Here is a 20299-nt window from a genome sequence, read left to right as displayed (position 1 = left end):
CATTTGAAGGCTATTTAATTTCATCTGACACCATATGGACACACCTCCAAGCGTCATGTGATTTATTATCTCATAGGATTAGAGGGTGTAAATGAACCAAACAGTTCGTGAGCTACTCGAGGTTCGATTCGATAAAAACTCGACCGAGCTTGACTTGATTTTTAAACGAGTAAAGCTCGAGCTTAATTTTTAGGCTCATTTGGTAAATGAGCCAAACTTGAACTTCATAGTATTCGACTCGTTAATACTCATGAGTTCGGCTTGTTTCTGAGTTCATGAGCAGGTCGTGAATAGGCTTGTGAACAGTCTCGTTAAGTAAACTGAAATTATTATTATAAGAGAAATAAACTCAAACCCTACATATACTTTCATGAGCCATACCTAAATTTTCTAAAATTCAGCTCTATATAGTTTAGTTAGACTCTCAAATTTGTATATATTTGGATTATTAAGATTTAAAAGCTTTTTTTTATAAGTTTACGAGTTAATTTGTAGATATACTTATTTAATTAAAATTATTTTAGTTTTAAACTTATTAGTTTTAAACTAAAACTCATTATGCATGTAAATAAATTGAACTACTCGCGAACTATTCGAGAGTAAGCTCGATAAAACTCGACTCAGCTCGACTCGTTTAAACTTGTTTGCTAAACGTGCCAAGTTTGAACTTCTTAATACTCAGCTCGAGTTCAAAGTGAGTAAAACTTAAATTCGGCTCGAGCTCAAAAAAATTTTAACAAATCAAGTTTGAGCTCTTCAAAGTTCGGCTTGACTTTGTTAGTTTACACCCCTACATAGGGTTAGAGGGATAAACGAGATCAGGCCTCTCGCGATAGGCTCAAGCCTAGTTAGGCTCCTCAATGCGAGTTCTAGGATTATACATGAGACAGGCCTAACTGTTGGGCCTTAATAGAGTCGGGATTTAGCATTTCCAACACGGTCCTAGTTTGAGCCGGAGTGTCCAAGGGCCCATTTATCATCAAATGCCCCTTTACCTACTTATTAATTATTCCATAATTAATGAAGGAATAAATTCCAAAACTCCAATTATTATTGCGTGACTCTAGGAGAGTTCTTGTAAAAATATCTCCTCTTTGCCTTTATCCATTTCAAACTTGCTCTTTTGATTTCATTCGTTGTTCTGCCTCTTGCACTACTTTTGCTATCTTGCTCTTTCTCTTTCTTGTGATTCTTGCCTTGCTGATTTGAGGTATGTCTTACTCTTCTCATGACTTCTGCTAAGATTCCTGACGTATTGGGTTTAGTGTGCTTGATCAAACCAAAATTAGGCCCATTTTTCATATTATTATTGATGTTAAATTACACATTTTCTAGCTAATTTTGTGATGTTAATATTGTTTTGTAGAAAAAGGTGTAAAATGATAAAAAGGTGAAAAATGGCCTTAAACGCTCAAGAAATGGCTAAGAAAACTGTCCAAAGAGAATGGAAGAGAAATCCAAAAAGATCAAGTTTAGTGTGCCAAGATCAGTTTACCCAAACAACAGCCCAAACCAAGTTATAGTAGAAAACAAAGAAGGATAAAAGTAGTGCAGACTTGCTGTTTGACCAGCTGTTTACCCAAACAACTGGACAAACAAATCCCGTAGAGCAGAGACAGAATGACAGACAGTACAGAACTGACTGTTTGACTGACTGTTTGCCCAAACAGTCGGACAAACAGATTTTGCAGTAGAAAACAGCAGAAAGGCAGGAAACCAATATTTAAAACTTTCAGAAGTCTATCCTATCCCAAACACTTTAGGACACCTCAGCAGCACACCAAGACACCTCAGCAATAAAATCCCGCCCATCAAGGAGTCCAAATCACAAGGAAAATCAATTGCAAAAGGAATTAAAATCCAAATTGGAAAAGAACTCCATCAAATCAAGGAATGACCTAGGGCTCCACATTCAGCTATAAAAGGACAGCCTTCCAGTAGCTAATAAGGATGGATTTTCGGGAAAGACCACCTCCAGCAGCTCGCGCACCTCCAGCAGCTGCCTAGCCGGCCCCATCGCTTATTCTTGCTTTCTTTCTTTGTCTTTGATGTTAGTTTCAGCCATGAGTGGCTGAAACCTTATTTTCTAGTTGAAAATTAGGTGAAATTTTAGTTTGTTAATGGATTGGGATATCTGAACCTATCATGTTCATCTTTTATTTATCAATATTTATGCAATTTCATGCTTAATTCTATTGTTACTTTGTTGTTTAAATCAATAGGGCCCATTGATTCTTGATTGCAAAGTGATAATTTGTTAGTTTGGGTAGTTTAAGTCCGTAATTGCTTGAATTATTCAAATACAAGTAACTCTTTGTGTAAAAACCAAGGAGATTGCATAATCTAGCAAGATCACTATACGTTTGGGTAGCTAGAATTAGGTCTCTCTATTTTTTAATACAATTAACAGTTGTATGAATCTAAAGCCCCAAGGACGTTCCTTGATAACTTGTTGATTAGTGATTAATTAGAGAACGTTTCCTAATTAATCTATACTTAAGGAGGGATATGGTGGTGAGAAGCGTCTTCCACCCCCATAACTAATTTATTGAGTCAAATAAAAGAACATAAGTGTCAATGATTGATCCCAACAACTGAAATGGATCCAATGCTTCAACTAGACTTTTCTCATTATTGAATCTTCTTTACTTCATTATTTGCTTTACTTTGTTGCTTTTAATTCTAGTTTAATTCATCAAACTTCAAAATCCCCCTTTTTATTTTTATTTTCAGTTTATTTAATTGGTTTTGATAGAAAAATAGGTAAGTATCAATTCCCTGTGAATTCGATCCTTTTACCACTATCTACAGTTGTAAAATTGTGAATAATAAAAAAGGTTATTTTTTACCAGTCTCGACAACTGCACAGTTAGTGCTCCATCATCCCTTTCTCTTTTTCTCATCATTTCTCCAGCGACTTTTTTGACACCACCATCTATAGGACTAGGGCAACCTTTCCTGATGAGAGGATTGTTCTCCCTTACCCACTGCCAACGGGTTTGATAGACGTCCAACAATGGCGCAATCTGGTTTTTTTATCAAATAACGCGATTTCGAGCTGAGCTTCCCTTTTACCCCTTTCTTCATCGAGATCTTTTGTTATTTTAAGATGACTTATCGGATGTTGTTCTTCAATCCCATCTTATTCATGTGCTATTTTGAGTCCGTTTACCTGTGCTGGGATTTTGCCCTTTCTATTGAGCTGTTGTGCACATTTTTTCGACTCATTAGGTCTACCTATGAGTTCTACTACTTTGGTCCTCAGGCTGAGTTGTCTATATTTGTTGGGTACAAGGACTCAATAAAAGGCTGAGCCGAGGCTTTCATTGTCGTTGAGTTAAAAGAGAGTTCGGGGATCAATTGGGATGTCGACCTCTCCTGGGAAAAGGTCCTCTCTGTAGGAAACCCAGAGATTAATGCAACTCAAAATCGTAGCGGAAAATAAAAATTTTTGTTTCCCTTTCAGGATCCGAGTTCTTTGTTTATTTCGAAAGAAATGATAAAAGACTAACCTTTTAACTTGATAAGAAGATACAGTTTCGGATTGATGGTGCTGCTTCTGAAACGAACACTCTCAATGATATTCACACGAACGTTTCCGTTTGAAGTGTTAGCTCTCTCAATGGATGAATATGCTATGTGCTCCTTAATTTGTAACTAAAAAAAAGATCACTAAAATAACCTTGCTCCCGCGATTCAAGAAAAATATTTTATTCGTTTTTCAGTCTTTTCGTTTTTCCATACTTCTTTTCATTTTTCCATACTTCTTTTCATTTTAGAATTGTGTTCATAATTAGGTACCACAATTTTGTAAATATTTAAATATCTATGTAATAATTTAAAAAAAAAATCTTTTATCCGTAATAGTTACTAATAAATTGCAGATTTTTTAAATATTATTATTTTATAATAATAATTAATATAAATAAATAAATAAATAATATATATATATATATATTAAAATTGATATAAAATTAAATAAGTACTAAAAGGATATAGAAATAAAGACAAGATAGAAATAGTTTTTTTTGAAATAAAAAATTTTAAAAATTGAAATATAAATATAAATTTATAGTTAAAATATATAATTAATTGCAGTCAATTATTATCGTATTTTAAAAAATAGAATACTTATCCGGTTATTATCCCTTGTGATTGGAGAAATCCAGAAGGTCATGACACGTTGAGATGATAAACAGCGTAGTCGTCGTATAGCAAAAAACGTAGTTGTTGTCGTTATCAGCATGGTGCGCTGCACATGATGGATGGGGGAGCACCAGAGCTTTGATTTATTATTGCAACGCAGTATCAGATTTTTTTAAATTACAAAACATATATTTTCACGGATTTGCAACATTTGAAGTTGATAAAGGAAAAAGTAATTAAAAATCGATTTCTATCCGAGAAACGAAAGCGAAATGTTTGTTCAATATGGTCTTTCATTGTCAGTAGTATATTCTTTATTAGTTTAATTGTCTTAAGCCTTTTGGCACTTGCCTGCATTCCAATTCAGCTGCTTAAGTTTCTTTGCTACCCACAGCCATGATCCTCTTGTTTAAGATGAAATCTTATCGTCTTTGGACTCGGTTCTTTTGCACTAGTTTCAATCGATTTGATTTTAATTTCCCTAAAAATTCTCGCGTCTTCTCTCACTTTTCCGGTGATTTTGAGCCGGAATCATGGAAATCTATGAAGGGTCTTTTGCGTTGCTCTGCAAATTACGTTCCTTTGTCTCCTATAAGCTTCTTGGAGAGAGCTGCCAAGGTGTATAGAGACAGAACCTCTGTTATATATGGTTCTGTTAAATATAGTTGGAGTGAGACTTATGAGCGTTGTCTCAGGCTGGCTTCTGCCTTAACTGATCAGTTGGGAATTTCCCGTGGCGATGTGGTGAGTTGATTTTGGTTTATCTTCTTCTTCTGATGATTAGAAAGAATTTTGGTCTTGTGGGTTAGTATTATTTTGTTAAAAGATTTGATTGTAGTTTTTTGCTTTGAATCTTTCTATGTTGTGGTGGTCCATCTATAGGTCTGTGAAACGTTTCTGATGCTAATTGCTTCGTTTTGCTACTTGATCTTTTGTTTCTTCCATTTTAGATTTCATTCAATAATGAAGATGAGGCTCAGGAATTGTAGGGGATGTTGTAAAATATTAGGTTCTCTGACGCCTTGGTCAACTTAGTTCAGTAAAATAACCCGGTTTAGGTTTTGAGCTTGTAGATCCATCACACAGCGTATGCTCTTTGAAAGAAACTCTGATTCCTTGAATATTATCAGTCTCTGGAATCGTTTCTTGCATTATAGTTATATGTTTCTTCCGTTGTATGTTCAATTGGTAAAGAAATGTGCTTAGCTTTTGAAATCATAAAATCATTTATACAGGTTGCGACTCTGGCCCCTAATGTTCCAGCAATGTATGAGCTGCATTTTGCAGTCCCAATGGCAGGAGCAGTTCTTTGTACACTTAATGCTCGTCTTGACTCGAACATGGTTTATGTCCTGTTGAAACATTCAGAAGCTAAGGTCATTTTTGTTGATTATCAGTTGCTTGATATTGCACGTGGCGCCCTTGATTGTCTTGCAAAGACTGAACCAAAACTACCCATGCTGGTCTCCATTTCTGAATCTGAGGGTTGGTCGCCCACTGGCCTCACTTCAAACACTTATGAGTATGAAAGTCTCCTGGCAAGTGGACATAATGAATTTGAGATTAGACGACCCAAAAGTGAATGGGATCCCATCAGCATAAATTACACTTCTGGCACAACATCAAGGCCCAAAGGAGTTGTTTACAGTCACAGAGGAGCTTATCTCAATTCCCTTTCGACGGTTTTCCTTCATGGGATCGGAGCAATGCCTGTTTACCTTTGGAATGTGCCAATGTTTCACTGCAATGGGTGGTGTCTCATTTGGGGATTGGCAGCTCAGGGTGGCACTAACATTTGCCTTAGAAAAGTTTGTCCAAAGGACATTTTTGACAGTATAGTACAGTACAAAGTGACCAACATGGGAGGGGCACCAACTGTTCTGAACATGATTGCGGACTCACCGGTTTGTGACCGAAAACCACTTCCTCACAAAGTGGAAGTAATGACAGGGGGTGCACCACCACCCCCTCAAATCCTTTCCAAGATGGAAGAGTTGGGTTTCGGTGTGTCTCACTTGTATGGCCTTACAGAAACTTACGGTCCGGGGACTTATTGTGCATGGAAACCTGAATGGGATTCACTGCTTCCTGATGAGAGATTAAAGTTGAAAACCCGACAAGGGGTGCATCATCTTGGCCTGCAGGATGTTGATGTAAAAGATTCTGTCACTGAGGAAAGTGTGCCTGCTGATGGTAAAATGATAGGCGAGGTTATGTTCAGAGGAAACACTGTAATGAGTGGGTACTTTAAAGACTTGGAAGCAACAGAGGAAGCTTTCAAAGGCGGATGGTTCCGAAGTGGGGATCTTGCTGTGAAACATCCTGATGGTTACATAGAAGTGAAGGATCGGTTGAAGGATATTATAATATCTGGGGGAGAGAATATAAGCACAATTGAAGTGGAAACAGTATTGTATGGTCATCCAGCAGTTCTCGAGGCTGCTGTGGTTGCAAAGCCAGATGATCATTGGGGGCAAACACCATGTGCATTTGTTAAGTTAAAAGAGGGATTTAATGTGAGTGCTGAAGATATAATTAAGTTTTGCAGGGACCATTTACCTCATTATATGGCTCCTCGGACTGTGGTTTTTGAGGATTTGCCAAGAACCTCAACTGGGAAGGTGCAGAAGTTTATTCTGAGGGAGAAAGCAAAGGCCATTGGCAGACTCTCTTGAGAAAAGAAAATTGGTATTTAAACATCCATGTTATGTTGGAAAATAAAAGCATGAACGAAATTAACAAGAACACGTGTTAAAAAAAGGTAAACATTGGAAATTTCTTGAGCATTTGGAGGATTACTTGAGTTGCAGTAGTTCAAGTGGTGGGATGCGGAGGATGCTTTGCCAGATTCAGGCGTATAATGTGAGGATAGATGGTAGAACCACAGTATAGATGAGTTCCGATCTTCACTCCACTTGAAATCAGCATTAAATCTGGATCATGGTAATGTGAAATTAATTTCCCCTCCAAATTCACCGTAAATACACCAGCATTCTTCTTTGTTGGCCTTTTTCCCATGTACTTCAATGCAATTGCTGCAAACTTTCGGACTACAGGATACTTGAATGCTAGCTTCCAGAATTGTGTAATTTCCTGTCACGTTTGCTCAGAATTAATCAAATTAATTCAAACTTGGCCTAAGAATATAAGGATTTAGATTTTTTTTTTTTGCTTGAACTAGTTTTTGGGATGAAGGTAGTAGATTTTACCGAGATTGATGCAATCCAAAAGTGACCATCTCCATCATAATGGATGTTATCAGGCAATCCAGGGATATCTACAAAATTTTCTATGTTCCCCTTTTTATTTTCTTTTATGTAATATCTTTTACACTTGCTCCTGCCATAAATTGAATAAAAATAATTAAGCAACTGAGGTGAGTATGGTATGCTCATTGAAATTCACTTAACTTACAAAGGGGTTTCACAGTAGATTAGAGATTGTTGATCAGGAGAAATTGCAAGTCCATTTGCAAAGTAGAGATGAGAAAGCAGAACTTTGCTGTCATACGCAGTATCTTCTGGTGCTGTCAATTGGCCGACGCCCAGAAATTCTGATCCTTGAAGGAGGTGACCATTCTTCAAGGATGGGTCCGGGTGAGTGAAGTCCTGGTGAGGGAAAGGAGCTGGGTCGAAGGAGTCGAGGTGGCAAAGGAGTATCGCAGCTAAAACGGGGGCTACAACAGAGAAAAGAAAGGGGCATGATGACGACGACGCCCTCCTTGACCTCTTTAATTGTACAAGGAATCAAGAGAAATTATGAAAGATATATGAAAAATGATGAGAAAAGAAAGTAATGGAAAATTAATTTCCTCTCATTGTTTGGATAATTTCTCTCGCAAAAAATAAAAAGAAGAAAAATGACTATTATTTCTTTAGAATTTTAAAAAGAGCATTAAAGAGCTTTCACACAAATAATTTTAAATTTTCTCTATTTATCTCTATTTTTCATTAAATTGAGAGAAAATATTTTAGTTCATTTTGAGAAAGAAGAAAATAAAAATTTTCTTTATTTCTCCTTTTTTATCTCTTTTAAATTATTGTTCAAATAAAAAAATTTAAAGAATTGAATTTCTTTTCTTTTACTTTCTCCTTAATTTCTTCAATCCAAACAAAGTATAAAGAAAATAAAATGGGAGAGAAAGATAGTTTTGTAGTTTAATGAGACGTTTAACACTTTCTTTGCCTCTTCTCAGCCACGTTGCTCCAACCCCTCTCATAGGTAACGCTTCTTTTTCTTATAGTTCTGCCTTTTTAGGGTTTCAGTTGCTCTAGGATCTTGGGCCTGTTATTTTCTTTTGGGCATGGGTGTAGGGGGTTCTGAGCCTTTTGGCTGGACTTGTTATTGGATTGTTTTTTTACAAGGCCTATAATTCCTCTCTCATCAATGAATCCTGTTTTTCACTCTCTGGGCAAACCATTAGTTTATTAATCTGCGAGAAAATGGAAGTGCAGTCGACAACAAAATTGAGAACATCAAGAGGAAGATTGTCCGATTTTAACTTGCAAACAATTCCATTACCTCATATATCCAGCCACTGTCCTCATGCCCATGAACAGAGTTAATGCAGACCAAACTCCAGAAAGACCAACGATGGAAGGCGCATAGAGCATAAATGCAGAGGAAACTGCCCCGGCCACTATCTATATTTATTTGTACGTATGTTAGCACAAATCAGGTATTAAACCCAATGTATGAAAATTATGGTAATGGTGGCTCACCATAGACCAAGCAGCATATGAAAAGTCTTATATACCATAATGAAGACCATCAAAAATATAAGCCAGAGCATTGATTGGTTGACTGCCACTAACAAACTGCGGTAATTTTACGTAGAATTCCATTAAGCAAATTAATGAACAAGAAAGATTAGTCAAATTACTGAAAATCAAACCCATCAAATAGTTAAAAGAAATTATTAAAAAAATTGAGTGAACACTCTGCATATGTACCAGTAACCCGGATCTAACAGTTGCCAGTACCTCAACATCCTTGGTGAACAAAGTTGCCACAGAACTGAATGATACGCCCAATATGATAGCTAAGCAGATGCCAGTAATTAATCCTGTCTGGAAAATGTTATGATATTTTTATGGATCTTTGAGACACAAGATATTTAAAAATAGAAGAAAATATACTTCAATGAGAAATAGTAAAAAATGCAGCTAAATAAATAAAATTTACCTTTAAAGAACATAAAGCAATTTCTTTCACTCTGCTGTGATCACCTTTTGCTGCAGAACTCAGCAATAAGGGCCTGTAAATGTTTCCCAGCCATTGGAAAATAAGGAAATATCAATCTGAGCACTCAAAAATGAAAGAATAAGTACTGTGATTGTTGTAATTTTTTGCATGCGATCATTCTCATAAATAGATATCTAACATTAAATGTGGATTCTCTACGCGGTGGTTTTATGTTTCTCAAACATCAACCTTAAATGATCTTATGGACAGAAGAATGTCAATGGATGACTAACAAATTATGATTAAATAGAGAAGGTGCCTTCAATGTTTAAAATTTTCAAATGAGGTTATATGGAATTTAAGATCAATCACCTGACAAGATGCAGCTTGAGCATCTACAAGGAGTGAAACAGATAACCACACTTGCAAACATATTTGATGAGCTGCCATGGCTAAGGCTCCTTGATGAGCAGCCATAGATGTACTCAAGGTTATGGTCAGCACAGCAGCAAGAGTTCTCCCAAGAAGAAAACCACCTAAAAAGAAAATATAATTCTGGAAATTATTTTTTCTATCCAAGCAAAAATTAATGAGTTCCGAGTGTTTAGGTAAAAAAAGTCAGCCTGCATGGAGAACAATGTAGTAAAAGCAAGAAAAACCAGAAATAAGCTTGCTATTCTACAACAGTTGTAAATATGAATTTGGATGATGCATCAAAACAATTTATAATAACTGAAAATGACTTTGAGCATTTAATTAACAGCAGGGCATTGTTTTTCTTTCTTTAGCACATTGATTTAACCAGAAAGAAGCAGAACAAACCAGAAAGAAGCAGAACAATCCAAAAACACTCTCAAATAATATATGGTAGACCTATGGATTCACACGTTAAACCATGAGTAATGTTGAATCCCATGTCGGTTGTGGAAAGGATAATGTGCTAGAAGCACTCCTCCCCTTGAGTTAACTTTTGGGATGAGTTAAGCCCTCCATTGTGTACTTTTATTAAATACAGTAGCTTACTACATTAATTCAAGGCTGAAGGCAGATTGACAGATCTCAATAACTCGCATGACAAAAACACCATACATTCAGCTGCATTACTTTGAACCCAGCGCCAGAATACATCTTACTTACAAACTCTGACAAAAAGAGGCAATTAAACCATAACACCCAAAAAAAAAAAAGTTACTTCAAGGGTTTATCAAGCTTGTTTCAGTGACGCTCACCAGATTTTAGATAGCCACCAAAATGCAAACCTTTTATACTCAGAAATGACAATATTGTCCTCTTGTTTAGATTCCAAATCATCAGAAAGCAAACAAGGTATCTGATGCATTTGAAGCCTAGTGGTCAATAGAGATGTGTTTTTATAGTAAAATGATTGAAGAAGAGAGGATATCAAACAGTGAAAGCACATACTGAGATACAACAGTAGAAATGGCCGCACCAGTCACTCCCAGGTGATAGTAATGCATTAGCACAGGAAATAAGAACAGAGCAGATAAATTGCTCAGTCCTGCAATTCAATTTTCATAATAACAGTTAATCAGGCTTAATATTCTAATCAAGTTTGGTCTAAATCAACAACTAAATAATAAATTCAAAAAAACTAAACCTATCATCTACTAGATTACATAAAAATAAATAAAACAAAATGCTTCTCCAAAAATAAACGTCTAATATTTATTATCAATGGTGAGAGTGAAACTCTAAAAAAAAAACGGTGACTCTTCTCTATCTTCTTTCTTTCTCTTTTCTTTTTTTTTTTCCTTGAAAAATTTTCTATCTCTGACTATATCGCCTATGAAACTTTTAAACTATGTAAACTTTATTTAATTATAAATCTGGCAAAATATTTTTAAATGTTTATAATAAATATAAAAATTCATCCATTCTCAAAAATTTTTTTTCATAAAACTTAATTATAAGTATAGAATTGATGAGTTTTTTAAAGTTATACATGTGAATTGATTCATTAATTTTGATATATTATAAAAATTAAATTATACATGCTAATTTTACACTTTAATTCGAATTCTCAAACTCTATTTTTATTGTAATTCAATATAACATTTTTTTCAAAAAAATTTCACTTAATATTTCAAATTTTAATTGAAGATTTTTTGAATTTTTAGGTAATGCTGGATAATAATTTTGACTGATATTTTAAGTTTTTTTTAGTATTATTAACAAAATACTTAAATTAAAAAATTGTGATTTACGTATAATATTAAATTAAAAATAATCCAAATGTTAAAAATAAAGAAAATTATTAAATAAATACGTATACAAAAACGCCGTAAAACCCTAGTTGAACAATCGGAAGCCAAAAACCCAGGAGGAGGAGGAGGAGGAGGTGGAAGAGGAAGAGCAGAAATGGGAAAGATCCCAATTTCATTGCGTTCAGCAATCCCAAAAACAGCAAAGATGAAAAAGCCTCCTCTTGTTCCGGCAGCGTCTCCATCTCCATCTGAAAAATCTTGTCACTTTCCCAAGAAAAAGTTATCCGAACTTGCTGAGAAAACCAAACTTCCAGTCTCTCCTGGAACCCACCAACAAAAGCCCCTCTTCAAGTCTCCGGAACTGGATGACGCCAAGAAACTCTTCCATTCTGTCATTTCCACCACTCGTGCTCCATTGGATCTCCGCTTCCACAATTCTTTCCTCCAATCTTACGCCTCAATCTCTACCATCGATAACTCCATCTCCCTCCTCCACCACATGGTAAAAGCTCTCCCTTCCTTCACCCCGGAACGATCCACTTACCATATTTTACTCTCCCAGTCCTGCAGAATCACTGCTTCCTCCCTCTCCCCTGTTCACCAGATTCTCAATCTGATGGTCAATAATGGGTTTGAACCTAACCAAGTTACTGTTGATATTGCAGTACGGTCTCTCTGTTCTGTTGGACGAGAAGATGATGCTGTTGAATTGGTAAAAGAATTATCCTTAAAGCACTCAAAGCCTGATACTTACACTTATAATTTTCTGGTTAAGTGCTTGTGCAAGTGTAAGGCATTGAGTACTGTTTATAATTTTATCGATGAAATGAGATCTTCATTTGATATAAAGCCTGATCTTGTTACCTATACTATTTTAATTGATAATGTTTGTAATTCTAAAAATCTCCGTGAGGCTACAAGGTTGGTTGGTATACTAAGAGAGTGTGGGTTTAAGCCCGATTGCTTTGTCTATAATACAATTATGAAGGGTTACTGTGTGTTGAGTAGAGGAAGTGAGGCCATTGAGGTTTATAAGAAAATGAAGGAGGAAGGAGTGGAGCCTGATCTTGTTACGTACAACACTTTGATTTTTGGGTTATCCAAATCTGGGAGAGTGACTGAAGCTAAGAAGTACTTGAAAATCATGGTAGAGTCGGGTCTTTTTCCTGATGCTGTTACTTACACTTCATTGATGAATGGGATGTGCAGAAAAGGGGATGCATTGGGTGCATTAGGATTGCTAGCAGAGATGGAAGAAAAAGGGTGCAGTCCAAATTCATGCACGTATAATACATTGCTTCATGGGTTATGCAAGGGAAGATTGTTGGAGAAAGGCATTGAATTATATCTGGTGATGAAGGAAGGTGGTATGAAGCTTGAGACAGCTTCATATGCTACGTTTGTGAGGGCACTTTGCAGGGAGGGAAGGGTTGCTGATGCTTATGAGGTGTTTGATTATGCAGTAGAGAGTAAGAGTTTAGCTGATGTTGCTGCTTACTCGACATTGGAGAGTACCCTGAAATGGCTGAAGAAAGCCAGAGAGCAAGGCCTAGCTGTTTAACTGGTATGTTTTGCATTATGTTATTAATTCATTTTGCTCATGGTTAAAATTTCCTACGTCGGGAAATTGGTTAGTTAACCTGAACTATGTTGAAGTTGATGCTGTGCTGCTTAAGCTTATTAGTCAAAAAAATTTATACACCACTTGAAACAATTTGTGTTAGAATTTATACAATCCTAATAATTATATAATAGAATTCACATGTTTGAAATACATTTTAATGTAATAGAATTCATTTGAATTCCAGTTTTTGGAACAATTGTTAGTTTTCTGAGTTCAATGTTTGCAACAATTGGATTAATTTATTTTAAACGGGGTGTTTTGGATTATGAGTAGGAGCCCATTAAATGATTGAATTTTCATGTCACTTTGGTATGATTTTCATATCTGATAAACAACTTATTTTAACTTAAAATAATAGTAACCATGTGCTTTCCAAACATGTGAACTAACCCAATAGAATTGAACTGAATTGGATTCTTGCTTTTTGTCTTTTAAGATGTAGAGATGCACTCTTAAGCTCATCAACCACGAAAATTAAGAATGACTAAGGTAAATAATTTAGTTGATTGCTTTATCATATGTTGATATCTTTAGGGAATATAATTGTTGGAAATGATTTAGTTTTATACCCATAATGCTGGAGTATCTATAAACATTAGCTAATTTAAAATTTCACCAGTAAGTATTTTGAAATTACAAGTATACGAGTAGATCAAGTACTAGCTGAGGTTGGCACTTTTGTTTTCTAAACCTTTATCACTTATTATTGGTGCTTGTTGGGGTGGCTTGAGTTGTAATTCAATTATTTGGAAAGCAGCTGCCTGTCACAAGCACTTGGTAGGCCATTAAACCACTTGACTTTTGTGGTAATTTACTTCTTAATCAATGTTTAGATGATATGTAGTTGTTGCAACTTGATTGGCTATTTATGAATTATGATAGTCAATAGTCTACACTTATAGTCTGATTCATAAAGGCATTTTTGCACACTTAGCTCCTTCAAGTCTTTGGTCTCATATGAACTGATTGCTTCTTTTGTTTGCTTAGGTGTACAGGCAACTTTTGTATGTTTATTTATTTTGGGTATATTTTTTCTTAATTTCCTTCTTTCCTTTTTTTTTCCTCCTTCATTTTCTTTATAATGATATCCTTTCATCCTTTTTTTTTCCTTTCTCTCTTTTTTTGTTTTTCTTCCTGGGGTTGTGGGCTTGATGATACTGCTTGGTATAGAGTTGGTTACTTATGATTCTTTCTGTTCACATTTTAAATTATTTAGGTAGATTGCTTGTGTATTTGATCATTTAAACTTGAAAATTAATCATCCTTTTCCCCTTCTAGCGGGTAGTTCTCATGCCTACTAATCAAGAGGCTTCTCTCAAATTATGTTGATATATAATACATTTGTATTAAGCTACTGGGCTGAGAGTTGAGACTATGGATGAATTCTTTTTATTTCTTCAAAACTGAGGAGGATGTATCATTTTGTTACTTCTGGGCTTTGCTTGGTTTCTGATGCTTTTATGATTCTATTTCTCATGCGCTGTAAATGCATATATGTGCTTTTGGTTTTCTGGGCGTTATATTAAGCATCATCTCAAAACTGAATGGAACCAAATTTATTTATTTTGGTTTGGTTTGGTTTATTTTGTTTACAGTAATTGGTTTGGTTTTCATAATTCTAACCATTCAGTTTTTGGTTTGAACCAAACTGATGCATACCTCTGTGAGTCTGTGTTTTGTTAAAAAGTGCTCCCATTACACCTCAAAATTTGTACTCTGTTATCTCTAGTTTACTATCGTCAGCAGTACTTATCTCTAGGTTTTGTAGGCGCTCTGTTGGTTTGAGTTGTTAACAACCTTTCATTGTTCAGATAAAGAGGAATGGATGACTTCACACTTGGCAGTTCTGCCTAAACAACACAAACATATGATACAAACTCTCTTTGTTGAAACTGCTTTGGCGAAGGATGACGGAAGCTATTGAATGAGTTGCTTATAGTACTCACTGGAGCTGCCAAGGCATATGAACTGAGAGAGAGGGAGAGCTTCAGCTGCCTCTTATGGGAGACATGTATAAGCTGCCAGTTGCTGCTGCAAATTGGGCGATAGTCCATTAAACAAAGAATTCTAATACTAAATTACGTTGAAGTCATCTGCATAACGTGCATCACATTAGTGCTGTATTTTCTTTGTTGTTGATTAACTCCTGTGAATCAGAAGTAAGCATCGTCAAGTTTTGGTAGAAGTAGATTTTCCTTGGAATACAGAAATTGTTCCCTTAACCCTTATTCGCTTGCGGTCCTTTTGTCTGAAGAAATGCTCACACTGGGAATTGTAACAGAGGATGACTATATCATGAAATGAAAAAAATGTAATAAAATAGTTATTCTTTTGCACTTCAAAACGACATATTTGGCTTACTTGTAAGGCTTTGTTTGATTTTGAGTTAAAGTGAATCTGAGAACTAAGTTAATATATTCAACTTGTTTAGCTAGTATTTTTTCACAATCAGAAACTTGAAAAAACTATTTCATTTTAAGGAAAGTAAGTAATTTATCTCTATGCGAGCAAAGTAAATATTTCTATCTGGATAAATTACTTTTTAAAAAATAGGTAATTTGAACCGAATTAAGAAAGACTTAAATTCTTGTTAGAAATTTCGACTTGAATCCATCCAAAGGAGGAGAAGTAGAAGTTACCTTTGTGGGAATGATTGTGTTATAGGTTACTGTGCGTCAGACAGAGGATCCATGGATCGCATCGGTGGGATTTTCTTGCGATTATGTCTGGGATGACGAGAAAACATTTAAGGTTCGTGAATGATATGACAGCCTTGAAGATGAATATTTTAAGCAAAGCATTCTTAACATTCTTTAACAGTTTAATTATTCTTAAATGTTGTGTATTTGCCAAATGTAAACGTAAAAAGCTTGAAAACATAGGGGGAGGACAGGATTGAGCAGTACGTGTCAAAATGTTTATTCTTTGTCAGTAGCCGAAAACACCAAGGTTATCTCCAAAAGAGAATTGTTTGTGTTTGTTTTCTGAAAATAATTTATTTATGAAATTTATTTTTCTGAGCCTACTCGTCTTAATTTTGGGTGCTTCAAATACTTAATAGGTTAGTCCGAATGGGTTTGTTTACAAAAATAAAATTTATTAGTTTTATAAAAATTTATTATTTAATTCAAAAAATTTATTAATAAATTTTTTAATTGTCTTCTGGTCTCTCAATAGTTTTATACGGAATTTCTTTGGTTTGTTTTTCCTGAGAAAGAATTTATAGCTAATAGTGGTACGCATTTATACGGAAATCAATGCTAGGATAATGAATTCCTATTATTTTAATTATTATTCATATTGGTCATCACAATCCTATTTTATATATATTAAATCTATTTCCATAATCTAATGCAGAAAATTAATGGAGTCAACAACATAACACCACATCCATTTCATACTTCTAATGCAAAATCTTAACCCTGGTTTTCTTGTCCTTACGCATCTCTTCTATTTTTTCATTTTTTTTTTCCTAAAAAAATGGTTATGTTTTGTGGGTCAACAGATTCGATACCTTCATCTGCGTTCTCTGAAATTAGACAATCATGCCAGCCTTTCCTGTTCACCACCTAATTACCACGACATGTTCGATCTTTTGTCAGAACAAACAATGCACTAATGATTCGGCAGGCAAGGCGGCATATAGCCTTCACCCTTTTGTTACAAATTACAAATTAACTATTCCAACCTATGGCTATACGTACGTTCCCTATCTAACAGCCTCAATATTAAAGAAATATTTTGTGGGTTTCAGATTGCTACCTAAACTTGTTACATCCGCAGAATGACCTGCCTTGCCTTCACGTGACCAGCTGCTGTACTGCTCAGCCAAGGCAGACATAAATTTTCGTATAAATAGACTTGCAAATTGGAAAACTATTTACCATCCAAAAGCATCAACTGCAAATTCAGTCCACACTCCATAACAATGAATTCTGTGCACAGTCATGTCAGGTCCATTAGCCTGCCCTCTCGGTTACATCACAATTCTCTCAAGATTGAGGCAGAGTTAACCAACCTAAAATCATCTGCTTCTAATTCAAATTGTCTGCACGCTGAGACCATTCAACTTGGCTTGACTAAGCTAGCTGAGTTGTTTATTTGCATTGAGGAACTCACTCACTCTCCTCAAAACCAACAAGTTTATCACCGCCAGCTTTTGGAAGAGGTCCTCGATGGGTCCGTAGAATTGGTAGACGTGTGCAGCACTGCTAGAGACCTGTTCTTCACAATGCAAGAACACATCCGTGACCTGCAATCAGCGTTGCGTAGAAGGGGTAAAGATTCATCAAGCATCGAAAGTAATGTTCAAGCTTATATTAGTTTCAGAAAGAGAGCTAAGAAACAAGTCACAAAGTCGCTTGCAACGTTGAAGAAACTTGAAAGCAATTCCTTATCCTTTCTTCCTACATTGGACGAGGAGCAGCACTTATCATATGTAGTTAAAGTGATAAGAGAAGCACATGCCATTGCAGTTACCATGTTTCGATCGGTCATGTTGTTCTTGTCTCCGCTGGCAGCGAAAACAAACATCGTTGGCTGGTCATTGGTATCGAAACTGATACGTCCAGGATCGCTTGCTTATTCTGATAAAGGTGAAAAGATTTTCAATGAGGTGGAGAAAGTTGATGTTTCTGTCTGCTGTATTCATGGAAAAATCAGGAAAAATAGCGAAGCCAAGATTGATCTGCAACAAGTACAAGATAGATTGGAGACGCTTGCTGTTAGCATCAACGATGTTGAGGCTAAATTAAATTGCCTGTTTAGATGCTTAATCCAAAATAGAGTGTCTCTTCTCAATCTTGTGACCCCATGAAAGATTGATTTTTGTACATCAAACTGGTCATGGCATCCACATTTTTAATGGATAGGTCCATGTTCAGAAATCCCAAGTATGGATTATTATTATTCCTTTAGTTATTCTTAATCTACCAATGTACCCTACAAAAGCTGACAAGATCACAAAATTTTCAGACCTTTTTTTTTTTTTTTTTCCGTTCTGGTAATCCAACTTAAAAAAGGATTGAAATACACTCGTGCTTTAAGCATAGAATAATGCCTCCACCGATGTATCAACCTAATCACCAATCTATATATGACATCCCATCATTGGAGCTATGTTGGTCTATGATGAGACATGGTAACCGTATTTGAAGGAGAGACCACATTGGCTTCACATGCTCAACACATATTCACAGATCAATAGTCTTGTACTCCTGCAACCCTCTATATATATATATACTTATATTACTGGTTAAACCATCTAACCATCAAGCCTTCCTGTGAAAAGATAAGAAAAACCCATGGCTAAGAGGTACCATATTAGATCAATTAGCTTGACTTCGAGATCTCACCTACCACCCTCAGAGTTGAAGAAGACCTGAACAAGCTCAAAAAATGGTGGGCATTGCATGATCAACACAACACATCCTCCTTCTGTACCAGAATGTACAAAGCAGATGTATAAAGCTGAAATGAAGTAGGTGGTCTACAGTTGCAAAGTTGATGTACAAGAGAGCAAGACACTGTGAATCATTTGGACGGTGTTGATATTGCTTTAAGCGAGAGGCCTCATCTCGAGAATACACAAATTGCACTTGAAAGGTTGGAGATCAGCATTATTGAAGACGTTTGAGAATTGCTTGGAGAGTGTCTTCAGGCACTTGATTAAAACGAGAGCCTCTATTTTGAACAAAATCTCCCTGTAGAGCCTTCGCACTACTAATTTGTACCCTAAATCCTGGAAAGGCAACCAAATTTTAAGGATCTGCCCAAACCTATGTATATAAATCAGATTTTTATCACTATACAATGAAATACAGACAAGTTATGTTCCACTTGTTATGATGCTTTCTTTTGCTTTGTTGTTTTCCCATTATCAGTTAAGACATTTGTTATCAAATTTCAATCTCTACTGAAACTGCAATTTTTGGTTGATAAATGTATTATGGACTTAGACCTGTTAGATGAATGCAATTTAAACAAGTCCAACAAAAGTTGTCTTAGGCAATGATGGAAGAATAGTTAATATCTCTATCATGAGCTTGCTAAATAGAAAAGTCTGATTTAATTCAATTAGGCCATCCATTCTTTAATTTTACAATATCACAAGTTTCATCTACAGTCAATTTGGAGAAATTTTCAAGTTGTTTATGCAACAGTTTGCGACCATTTTCATGGTTAGAAACTCTAAACCAGTCAAATAGCTTGACAGCAAAGAACTCTGTTGCAGGAGCTACCCATGTCCTGCAATAAAAGAAATGTGAAAACAAAAAATTCTGTCAAATATCCACGTGTCAAAGTTAGAGCAAGCAACGTGTCTAATAAGATAACTTATTCAGAAGTTGACATTAAAATTTAGAGTGATTTTAGATTGATTATCCTTTACTCCAACATGTGGTTCATGGTTCAATAAGATACTTCATATCTGATAACATTTTTAACTTCTTTCTTTGTTTCTTTTCCTAAGAAATTATGTCAGTGAAGAGTTTCAGATCACATAATCATCCGCCTAAGCCTGCAAAATTCTTCCTTTTTTAAAAAATTTCTTATGTAAAAATCTTTATTTATTTATACTCGAGAGAGATCAGAGACTTAATACAGGACAAATTAGCATCCCTAATGGGCATCCACTATAGTACAGTCGTAGGATTCATGGATCAAGTACATATGATCTGTACATAATGATAACAAATCAAGTACCTAACTTGTTTCAGGTAGGCAGCAGCCCTTCAGATGAAGGGGACACAGTGAGACTCGTCCACCAATAAACTAATGCTATTATCTTCAAATTTTGCTAAAGCCTAACCACCATATCCATCTAAATTTTGAACTTGACAAAAAATATATAATTAAAGGTTCCCAATCTTCCCAGATCTCAAAATATTTCCAGATTTTCAAGGTTCTCCACATCCAGAGAATTTGGAAAGATGCAATTTTTCAATGATATCAATTTCCAGGAACTCAACCAAAGATAAGGCTAGATTTTAGCGGTGGGAAAAGGCGGTGCATCAAAAGAGGAGAGAAAGAAAGAGAAAGCAAAAAACAGAACAGTGAGATTCATTGAATTGAGATAACAAACCTTGAGAGAATGTACTTAAATAAGCGAAATTTGTCTTTT

The 20299-nt window shown here is 35.5% G+C and overlaps 4 protein-coding genes and 1 pseudogene across 5 annotated transcripts; 3 read left to right on the top strand and 2 right to left on the bottom strand.

Moving 5' to 3' along the window:
- Positions 1-4218: 4218 nt before the first annotated feature.
- Positions 4219-7235, top strand: LOC110627441 (isovalerate--CoA ligase CCL2). Its single transcript, XM_021774037.2, has 2 exons — positions 4219-4890; positions 5382-7235. The coding sequence occupies exons 1-2, from the start codon at positions 4543-4545 to the stop codon at positions 6819-6821; spliced, it is 1788 nt and encodes a 595-aa protein (XP_021629729.1). The 5' UTR covers positions 4219-4542; the 3' UTR covers positions 6822-7235.
- LOC110610182 (protein STRICTOSIDINE SYNTHASE-LIKE 5-like) lies at positions 6818-7889 on the bottom strand (the record flags this gene model as incomplete). Its single annotated transcript, XM_021750067.2, has 3 exons — positions 6818-7239; positions 7356-7485; positions 7561-7889. Coding segments are annotated over 3 exons (738 nt in total), but the record flags the coding sequence as incomplete, so codon positions are not given.
- Positions 7890-8412: 523 nt separating this feature from the next.
- LOC110610173 lies at positions 8413-10955 on the bottom strand (annotated as a pseudogene).
- Positions 10956-11634: 679 nt separating this feature from the next.
- LOC110626108 (pentatricopeptide repeat-containing protein At2g17670) lies at positions 11635-15594 on the top strand. Of its 2 annotated transcripts, none has more exons than XM_021772225.2 (2): positions 11635-13119; positions 14991-15594. In XM_021772225.2, exon 1 carries the CDS (start codon positions 11710-11712, stop codon positions 13114-13116), a length of 1407 nt encoding a protein of 468 aa, XP_021627917.1. In that variant the 5' UTR covers positions 11635-11709; the 3' UTR covers positions 13117-13119; positions 14991-15594. The 2 variants fall into 2 exon arrangements, with proteins under 2 accessions (XP_021627917.1, XP_021628697.1); XM_021773005.2 differs by lacking the exon at positions 14991-15594 and adding an exon at positions 13616-14979.
- A 1513-nt stretch (positions 15595-17107) lies between these two features.
- LOC110610163 lies at positions 17108-17995 on the top strand. Its single transcript, XM_021750049.1, has one exon. It carries the CDS (start codon positions 17108-17110, stop codon positions 17993-17995), a length of 888 nt encoding a protein of 295 aa, XP_021605741.1.
- The last annotated feature ends 2304 nt before the right edge of the window (positions 17996-20299 follow it).

This window comes from Manihot esculenta, chromosome 1, assembly GCF_001659605.2.
Source record: "Manihot esculenta cultivar AM560-2 chromosome 1, M.esculenta_v8, whole genome shotgun sequence".
NCBI lineage: Eukaryota > Viridiplantae > Streptophyta > Magnoliopsida > Malpighiales > Euphorbiaceae > Manihot > Manihot esculenta.
This window is presented reverse-complemented; position numbering and strand designations above follow the sequence as displayed.